At 49.5% G+C, this 10,760-nt stretch overlaps 1 protein-coding gene across 1 annotated transcript in view; it reads left to right on the forward strand.

Annotated features, from left to right (window-relative positions):
- ahr1b (aryl hydrocarbon receptor 1b) overlaps window positions 1–10,760 on the forward strand; it is a 29,284-nt gene that overhangs the window by 14,024 nt on the left and 4,500 nt on the right. The window contains exons 9-10 of the mRNA XM_060911782.1: window positions 4,516–4,657; window positions 4,804–6,211. Of these exons, the coding sequence (XP_060767765.1) occupies window positions 4,516–4,657; window positions 4,804–6,211 (1,550 nt within the window). The remainder of the gene's footprint in view (window positions 1–4,515; window positions 4,658–4,803; window positions 6,212–10,760) is intronic.

The following is a 10,760-nucleotide window of genomic DNA, read 5'->3' on the forward strand; positions in this document are numbered from 1 at the left end:
TCGCGAAGTAGGGGAAAGACGGGGTGGCGTTCGGCTGGAGCGTTTGACCATCAATTACTCTCACTTGGTCAAACGCATGTCGCAGAGTCTCGTCTCGCGACTGCTCTAATGGGAAATCTGCGAGGGATTCCCCAATAGAGAGAGGAGGGTCCGGAGGCTCCTCACTCTGACGCGGAGATGACGTAGACGGCTCTGTGACAGCTGTTCCCGCCAAAGCGACACTAGGACCTCCCCCTGTTAAATGGCAGGACCCACTCTCTACTAAGTGTGTCATTAAACCCCGAAATCCCGGCCAATCAGTCCCCAAAATTAAAGAGTGGGTAAGGCGAGGATTAGCCACCGCCTTCACTATAAATGTTTCCCCTCGGAAAAAAATGTGGACCGACACCAATGGGTAGCTGTGAACGTCCCCGTGTGCACACAACATCTTCACCCCCTGTGCACCCCCCCAATGCCTCGTGTTGAACCAGGCTTTGGTGAATTGAGGTCTGATTACAACCAGAATCCACCAACGCCTGATATGTATCCCCTTGGATACTCACCGGTATGCGATACGCTCCGACCCGATCGAGGGCAGCTTCTGGTGCGTTGGGGATCCGAACCACCGTGCCCACCTCCCTTGCCGTGCACTGCTGTTGGAGGTGGCCCGGTTCCCCGCAGCGCCAGCAAACTGACCCAGGCTTCCTCTCTGCACCGATGTTCTGGGGCTCGCTCACCTGAGGGGGGGGAGAGACAGACACAGAAGGGCGAAACGGGGGGGCACCGTGGGTGCGGTGGGCTGGCTGGGGTGGTGCCGGCCCCCGCCTCCGCGGTGGGGGAATGGGGTGAGGACGGGACACAGAAGGAGCAGGAGAGAGAGAAGAGGAGAGAAGAGAAGAGATTGTCTGCTGTCCTGCCGCCGGAACAGCCGCCAAATGGTCCTCCGCCAGCTCGATGGCCTGATCCAGCGACGCCGGGCGGTGGCACTGGGCCCACTCCGCGGTTCCTGTGGGCAAGCGCGCGACGAACTGCTCCAGCACCACCTGATCGACGATCTCCTCGGCGTCGCGGTTGTTGGCCCTCAGCCACCGCCAGCAGGCGTCCCGGAGTTGCTGGCCAAACGCAAATGGGCGGCCGACTTCCTCCAAGCTCAGAGCGCGGAAGCGCTGGCGCTGCTGTTCGGCGGTGCGCCCCACACACTGGAGGATGGCCCGGCGAAGGTCCACGTAGGCCAGCCGGCGGTCGGCGGGGAGCTGTAGCGCGGCCAGCTGCACCTCCCCCGTTAGCAGGGGAAGGAGGCGCGCCACGCGCTGATCCATCGGCCACCCCGAGGTCTCCGCGACTTGCTCAAAGAGCGTGATGAAAGCCTCGGGGTCATCCTGTGGGCCCATCTTTGTCAGGGTGAGGGGGGACGGGCCCACGGTGGAAGCGTCGATTGTCCCCGCCGACGTGAGGAGGTGCCGAAATGCCTGTCGGTCCTCTTGCTGGGCCAACACCAGGGCCTCGAAGCGCTGCTCCTACTCCTTACGAAGCATGACGAGCGCCTGGTGCTGGCTTTGCTGGGCCGTGGCGAGGGCATGGACCAAGTCGGTGAACGGGGAAGACTCCATGGGGCGGTTCAGCGTTCTGTGCTCCAGATCCTGGGTTTCGGCACCACTGTGACAGTTCCTATGTATGGGCGGAGCACAGAAGACGGCAGGCCAGAACTGAGTTCACAAAACTCTTTATTTGCACTTTTCAGTCGCAGACACTCTCACACACACGCACACACATCAGCCGTCTGGTTCGGGAGAGCTCCCTCTGCTCTCGCTCTCCCTCCTGAAGTAGGGCGCGGTCACTGGGAAGACACACAAACAGGTTAATTGCTCTCAGGTGTAGTGATTCTGCCACTTACCTTCCCTGACTCCGCCCTCCTGTCACAGACCGGCGCTTGACCATGCCCCCGCTGCCACAGCATTCTTTTGGAAAACATGTTTATTCTTATTACTTAAGGCTATTTATCTTTAATGTAAATATTACACAGTATCTCATCTCATCTCATTATCTCTAGCCGCTTTATCCTGTTCTACAGGGTCGCAGGCAAGCTGGAGCCTATCCCAGCTGACTACGGGTGAAAGGCGGGGTTCACCCTGGACAAGTCGCCAGGTCATCACAGGGCTGACACATAGACACAGACAACCATTCACACTCACACCTACGCTCAATTTAGAGTCACCAGTTAACCTAACCTGCATGTCTTTGGACTGTGGGGGAAACCGGAGCACCCGGAGGAAACCCACGCGGACACGGGGAGAACATTCAAACTCCGCACAGAAAGGCCCTCGCCGGCCACGGGGCTCGAACCCGGACCTTCTTGCTGTGAGGCAACAGCGCTAACCACTACACCACCGTGCCGCCCATTACATAGTATATTGAAGAAAAATGAGCTTTATTTGTGATTAAAATATAACGATGCTGCATTTTTGAGACCCCCACAGATATAGGATTTTACTGCTTTCATGGGAGCCAGTCCTCACTCTATAGGAGCTCAGCTCCCACTGGCTCCCATGGAATTCGAACCATGTCCTTACCTTTCTAATGCTTAAAGTTACTCAGGATCAACCGTGTCCTGTTCCTCCCTTCCCCCTCCAGACACCTACTGTAACTCTCTAGCACAGGAAGTGACATCATAGCCTGGTATCTCCTCTACTTGCAGCTTGTGGGTCAAGTTCAGTGCCTCAGAACAATGTAGTCATGTATTTCTAATATGAAAAGCAGTTTTAAACACAATTATAATTGCTTATACTGTACATAAAGTGTCTCTGATATTATGATAAGGAAGGACAGTGATTATGTTCAATGCTACAGATCATACAGAAGATTTAACCTTTTTGAGTCAAGAGTCAGTATGAGGACTTAAACTTTGCCTTGGTTCTAATTTTGTATAGAAGAAATGTAAAAAATTAAAACATAGTAAAAAGTTAATAATTATGCAAATGAGTTCACACTGACTCCTCATTAGAAACCATTGGTTTTATAAATTGTAATTTATAAAAGTGAATTATGAAATATGGTTTTTGCTCTTGGCTCTGTGAAGGCCACTTGAGTTCTTCCACTCCAATCTCAGCAAAGCATGTTATTATAAACCTCACTATCTCAGGATTTCTATAAATCTGCTTTGTGACAAGCTCCATTGTTAAAAGTGCTATAGACCCATTCGGCCTAAGGCCAAGAAAATTGTGCCATGCTTGCGTACTGGCCAGCTCGTAAAGCAGAAGGAAGACAGCATGGCTACTTCAACATGTAAACAAACACCTGTCAGCGAGAGACAAGCGATATCGCACCTCAAATTGAGTGAACTTTATTAAATTTGTAAAGATTTAGGATTGAAACTAAAAAAAGCACAGCTGATCAATGATTTCCTTGAAGCTAGAAGAGTCAGTAACTCAGAAAACATATGTCCGGGAGCAGGCAGAGAAAACCAAACCTCAGACTCATCTGAGACATTCAAAGACGTCAGCAAGAAGCTAAACCCAATGTTCAGTTACAGTCCCCCAGTGAAATTTGTTCACCTATACGACCACATTGTGGAAAACAGTGGCCAGAACAGCAAGTGCTTGGACAGAGACATCAAACGCTAATGAAAATGGCATCCAAGAGCTGGTGTGTAATGAGGTTGGTCCCCGTGTTAGCATATAAATACTGGTACGTCTTTTTTTTTGGGAGGGGGCTCATTTTCTGATAACGATAACACTCTACACTACATGGCTAATACCGCATTACCTGTATGCATGAAAAGAAACAACAACAACGGTAGAGTACCCATGTCAATTATCAGTGCAACGATTTAACCGTGTCCTCTGAAATGTTTTAAACAGCAACAGTAGGAGCTTACCTTCACTATATGTCGTCTAGTTGCTCTTTTGGATCTCTTTTGCTGCAATGGAGTGACAGATTTTTCATTGTAAGTAAATACTGAAGGCACATAGTCAATGTCTTCTGGGTTCACAAGGTCTGGCCAACCACTTACAAAATGGACACTGCATACCCTGGAATGTTCTTTAGGTACAAAATTCTTCCTGTTCGATGCTCTAATCCATGCCTGGCAACGTCTTTTCCCACAGGGAAAGCAAAAGAACGTTATATCACCTCCTTTCACAAATCGGTTTGTGCATCCTACAACACAGCAACTGACCACCATTTCTCGTTTCTGCCATACACGGACAGCAACGTGCATGCGCGCAAACTCGACCTCACTTAAGCCGAACTGCCCTAGATCAATAAATTTTGCATTGAATTGAACTTTGTGCACAGGGGCATTGTCTATAATAATGTGCTTTCAGTTTTGTGATAACAGTTTTGGGGAAGAACCGCATATGGGTGTCATGGCCAGGCGTCCATATACCTTTGGCCATATAGTGTGAATATGTGGAATTACATGGCATTACAAGCAGTGCTGGTTGATTTACTTGCAGTGTTTGTTTGGTTTTATTCTGATTAAAATGTTTTTTTTTTAAATAGATGCAATGCAAACAAGTTTGAAATGTGCTTTCACAGTGATTAAGACCGGGGAAAGTGGCCTGACTGTCTTTCGACTGCTCACCAAGGAAAACCGGTGGAAATGGGTGCAGGCCAATGCTAGACTCGTCTACAAAAATGGCAAACCTGATTACATCATTGCCACTCAGAGGCCTCTCAGGTGAGTTCTGATGAAAATGCAGGTCGAAATGACCCATTTTCAGTTGTTACTAATAGGGAAAGATGATTTTTCCATCTTATTTTTAATCATAATTTAGTTCCCATGTTTATCAGCTGTACTAACTTTTTTTTTTTAATCATGCTCAGGGAGGAAGAAGGAGATGAACATCTAAGGAAACGCTCCATGCACCTCCCCTTCACGTTTGCAACTGGCGAAGCTTTGTTGTATCAGACCAGCTTCCCCATCCCCGGCTTCTCTGATAACATGGTGGCCAAAGGCAAGCTTGGGAAGGCCAAGAAAACCAAAGTAGACAAAGGGTCAAAAGATGAGCTGGACCCAAGCTCCCTGCTTGGTGCAATGATGAGGCAGGATGAGTCTGTTTACGTATGCCAACCTGCATCAGACCCTAAAGTACCATACTGTAGCAGCTTTTTGAGCAAACAGGACGAGACTAGCACTTTTTCCACATCTGTGGACAGCGAGAACTGGAATTCTGCACCAAATAGTGTAAGTGAAGTTCCCAAGTCTGAAGTTCCAACTAGTTTCGACCCTCTGCTGGCTACATTAGATTCTCTGTCACTAGAAAACGACGAAAACTGCTCCAACAGTGAGTTGTTTAATGCACTGGAAAATCTGGGATTGGATGCCGAGGATCTGGAGCTGCTGCTCCTGGACAAGAGGATGATCCAGGTGGAAATGGAGCCAGAATATGTACCTTCACTTAATGACCTCCTGACTAACAATGAGATCCTGTCCTATATCCATGATTCACTAGAAAATGGGATAAGCAACCAGGATAGTCTTGTTCCTGTTACTGCCCCAGACCTTGTGGACCCTGTAGAGAGCTCCTCAAATCCATATAACCTGCCCTCCATGTCTGATTCGACTCCTACGACTGTTTCAAGCCAGTATTTACCCTTCCCACCTCCCAGACATTCGTCACCCATTCTGCATCTGTCACAGCAGATGCAGCAGCACTTGAGTACTCGGTCCTTGCACCAAAAATGCCACAGCTGGATTCCCGAGACACAGACTAGTGAAGTTTCATTCCCTCAGCACAGTTCAGTACTAGTTAATGCAGTAGCTGATCCTCAGAAAGGTCACTGGATCCCTCAGCAAACTGTGGAGGAAGTCTCACTGGTCACTGTAAAGTTTCCAGAAACCAATAAACATCAGGAGCCTTGGAGCCAAAACCAGACGCAACCCTATTTTCCACATGAACATATGGATGGTGGTGGCTCTAAAAATGGGATCTACTCCAACTCCCAGTGGCAAGGACCCAGCTACATAGACCAACTGGTCACCACGAGTGGCCATGTGGATTATAATATGGCCACCATGTCCGGGGTGGAGCTCAGTCATAGATCGGTTGGGGAATTTCAAAGTGGCATGCCAACATCATCCTCATCATCTTATCAGCAGCTTTACACAAAACAACCACCAATGAATTATTCCTACACCAATCAAAACTCCTCACTGGATCACATTCTTCCCTCATTGGATGCTTATGAATTGTTTGATTCCACACAATCCCATGACTCCACCCACAGAAAGGTAAGAAGGAATGAGAAACTGTATTGTTTTTGCTGCAGCAATCTTCAACATTGTATTTATCCCAGTAATGAATAAAGAACACAATCAAGGTTCTGATCGGAGTTTAAAACTGCTTTCACGACAATTAATCTGGTTTTTAGCTTGAATCAGCAAATAATCTATCAACATCATACCTGCCAACGTTTATGGATTCTACGTAGGAGCTGCACACTTTAACATCATCATAGTTACTCGAATACATTAAAACTGCAGTCTTATTTTTCCCTCGAATAAAATTGACATAGGAATCTAGAACGATTGACAGTTCAATATCTAATATTAACTGACTCTCTGGAAGCCCCGCCCCCTTCACCACATCTCACTTGAGTTTGTTCGACTCGACTCAAGCACTGACTCGATTTTCACTCTTGAATGATGCGCTGACACGGTGTCCTCGCTTTCTGTTACGCAAAATGGAGAATGTTTTGAGTTCATTCATGGGAAATAAAATCTATCCGCTATTATTCTCTCCACATTCACTGGATATGAGCAATCATACGCTCTGATTGGCTACTCGACTACAAGGCTATCAGTTCATATCCCGTGAGTAGAGAAAAACAAAATGGTGGCGCGTGTTGCTGAACCAACCGAGGATGAAATAAAAACTCTACTCAAAAACAAAACCACAAAAATGATCAATTATTTAAAAGAAATAGAAATAGCTCAAAGAATATAGTCCCCCACCAATATCACCTGTTCCACACTCCAGCCCAGTCGGTGGCAGTAATGCACCTTAAAGTTGGTTTGCCAATCACTGAAAAACCCTAACGAAGAAGAAAACCCCAAAAAATACAAAAAAAGCAACAAAATATGAAATGAAAGTATTTGATGGTAAGAATGTTTTTTTTTTTCAAGAATTCTCATCTCGTCTTCTTCCGCTTATCCGGGACCGGGTCGCGGAGGCAGCAGTCTAAGCATGGAAGCCCAAACTTCCCTTTCCCCAGACACCTCGGCCAGCTCCTCGGGAAGAACACCGAGGCGTTCCCAGGCCAGCCGAGAGACATAGTCCCTCCAGCGTGTCCTGGGTCTTCCCCGGGGCCTCCTCCCGGGGGGACATGCCTGGAACACCTCCCCAGGGAGGCGTCCAGGAGGCATCCGAAAAAGATGCCCGAGCCACCTCAGCTGGTTCCTCTCGATGTGGAGGAGCAGCGGCTCTACTCCGAGCTCCTCCCGAGTGACTGTGCTTCTCACCCTATCTCTAAGGGAGCACCCAGCCACCCTGCGAAGGAAACTCATTTCAGCCGCTTGTATCCGCGATCTTGTTCTTTCTGTCATTACCCAAAGCTCATGACCATAGGTGAGAGTCGGAACGTAGATCGACCGGTAAATTGAGAGCTTCGCCTTTTGGCTCAGCTCCTTCTTCACCACGACGGACCGGTAAAGCGACCGCATCACTGCGGAGGCTGCACCGATCCGCCTGTCGATCTCACACTCCATCCTTCCCTCACTCGTGAACAAGATCCCGAGATACTTAAACTCATCCACTTGAGGCAGGACTTCTCCACCAACCTGGAGAGGGCAAGCCACCCTTTTCCGGTCGAGAACCATGGCCTCAGACTTGGAGGTGCTGATTCTCATCCCAGCCGCTTCACACTCGACTGCAAACCACCCCAGTGCATGCTGAAGGCCCTGGTTTGAAGAAGCCAACAGGACAACATCATCCGCAAAAAGCAGAGATGAAATCCTGTGGTTCCCAAACAGGATTCCTTCCGGCCCCTGGCTGCGCCTAGAAATTCTGTCCATAAAAATTATGAACAGAACCGGTGACAAAGGGCAGCCCTGCTGGAGTCCAACATGCACTCGGAACAGGTCTGACTTACTGCCGGCAATGCGAACCAGACTCCTGCTCCGTTCGTACAGGGACCGGACAGCCCTTAGCAAAGAGCCCCGAACCCCATACTCCCGAAGCACCCCCCACAGAATACTACGGGGGACACGGTCGAATGCCTTCTCCAGATCCACAAAGCACATGTGGACTGGTTGGGCAAACTCCCATGAACCCTCGAGCACCCTATGAAGGGTATAGAGCTGGTCCAGTGTTCCATGACCAGGACGAAAACCGCATTGTTCCTCCTGGATCCGAGGTTCGACTATTGGTCGAATTCTCCTCTCCAGTACCCTGGAGTAAACTTTCCCTGAGAGGCTGAGAAGTGTGATTCCCCTATAATTGGAGCACACTCTCCGGTCCCCTTTCTTAAAAAGAGGGACCACCACCCCAGTCTGCCACTCCAGAGGCACTGTCCCCGACCGCCACGCGATGTTGCAGAGGCGTGTCAACCAAGACAGCCCCACAACATCCAGAGACTTGAGATACTCAGGGCGGATCTCATCCACCCCCGGTGCCTTGCCACCGAGGAGCTTGCAAACCACCTCAGTGACTTCGGCTTGGGTAATGGACAAGTCCACCTCTGAGTCATCAGCCTCTGTCTCCTCAGTGGAAGACATGACGGTGGGATTGAGGAGATCCTCAAAGTATTCCTTCCACCGCCCGGCAATGTCCCCAGTCGAGGTCAACAGCTCCCCACCCGCACTGTAAACAGTGTTGGCAGAGTACTGCTTCCCCCTCCTGAGGCGCCGGACGGTTTGCCAGAATTTCTTCGAGGCCGACCGATAGTCCTTCTCCATGGCCTCCCCGAACTCTTCCCAGTTCTGAGTTTTTGCCTCCGCAACTGCCCGAGCTGCAGCACGCCTGGCCTGCCGATACCCGTCGGCTGCCTCAGGAGTCCCGGAGGTCAACATGGCCCGATAGGACTCCTTCTTCAGCTTGACGGCATCCCTTACTTCCGGTGTCCACCACCGGGTTCGGGGATTGCCGCCACGACAGGCACCGGAGACCTTGCGGCCACAGCTCCGAACAGCTGCGTCCACAATGGAGGTAGAGAACATGGTCCACTCAGACTCAATGTCCCCCGCCTCCCTCGGAAGCTGGGAAAAGCTCTCCCGGAGGTGGGAGTTAAAGACCTCCCCAACAGAGTGCTCGGCCAGACGTTCCCAGCAGACCCTCACCATATGCTTGGGCCTGCCAGGTCTGTCCAGCTTCCTCCTCCGCCAGCGGATCCAACTCACCACCAGGTGGTGATCAGTTGACAGCTCAGCCCCTCTCTTCACCCGAGTGTCCAAGACATGGGGCCGGAGATCAGATGAAACGACTACAAAGTCGATCATCGACCTCCGATCTAAGGTGTCCTGGTGCCACGTGCACTTATGGACACCCCTATGCTCGAACATGGTGTTCGTTATGGACAAACCGTGACTAGCACAGAAGTCCAATAACAAAACACCACTCGGGTTCAGATCGGGGAGGCCGTTCCTCCCAACCACGCCCCTCCAGGTGTCACTGTCGTCGCCCACGTGAGCATTGAAGTCCCCCAGTAGCACAATGGAGTCCCCAGTCTGAGCACCCCTCAGTACCTCTCCCAGGGACTCCAAGAAGGCCAGATACTCTATACTGCTATTTGGCCCGTAGGCACAAACAACAGCAAGAGCCCTCTCCCCAATCCGAAGGCGCAGAGAGACGACCCTCTCGTTCACTGGGGTAAACTCCAACACATGGTGGCTGAGCTGGGGAGCTATAAGCAAGCCCACACCAGCCCGCCGCCGCTCACCACGGGCGACTCCAGAGAAGTGGAAAGTCCAGCCCCTCTCGAGGAGCTGGGTTCCAGAGCCCAAGCTGTGCGTGGAGGTGAGCCCAACTATCTCTAGCCGGTACCTCTCAACCTCCCGCACAAGCTCAGGCTCTTTCCCCCCCAGCGAAGTGACATTCCATGTCCCAACAGCCAGCCGCTGTGTCCGGGGATCAGGTCGTCGAGGCCCCTGCCTTCGACTGCCACCCAATCCACACTGCACCAAACCCCTACTGCTACCTCTGTGGGTTCAAGAATTATGATCGCATTTTCCACAAATTGCTCCTGTCATTTCGCCGATTTGTTTACATTCTAAGTGGAAATGATTTTGTCAGACGTTTTGTATAAAGTTTCTATTTATCAAATTTGCAAAAAATAGAAATTGAAAATGCTTTGTTTCTCAAAATCCAGTGAATGTGGGTAGAATAAAACAGTCATTCCACTCAATCTCTGGATTATAGACAACTCGGTGCTAGGTCATCACCTATCAGCTCATGTACGACTCGATTTCGTGGAATAACTGTTTTATTTATTTATATATATATATATATATATATATATATATATATATATATATATATATATATATATATATATATATAAAAAACACTTTTTTTAAGAAAGACATTTAAAATTGTTTTATCAAATAAGAAATTACAGAGCACAAACTAAGAACCTGGTCAGCAGCCATGACAAACATTCATAATACACGGAAAAACACACAGCGGGTGTGGCAGATTCACGTCACGATGGGGTTATTCTTCCCAGAAACACTCCTCCCATCTATACAACAACACTGAAAGTGGAGTTTTGTCATTTCTCCAGCTTTGAGGACGTTTGAGACCCAAAATGTTGTTGTATATAGAAGGCAGGACGACGTTTTCAAA

The sequence above is a fragment of the Neoarius graeffei genome, chromosome 27 (genome assembly GCF_027579695.1).
Source record: "Neoarius graeffei isolate fNeoGra1 chromosome 27, fNeoGra1.pri, whole genome shotgun sequence".
Classification (NCBI taxonomy): Eukaryota; Metazoa; Chordata; class Actinopteri; order Siluriformes; family Ariidae; genus Neoarius; species Neoarius graeffei.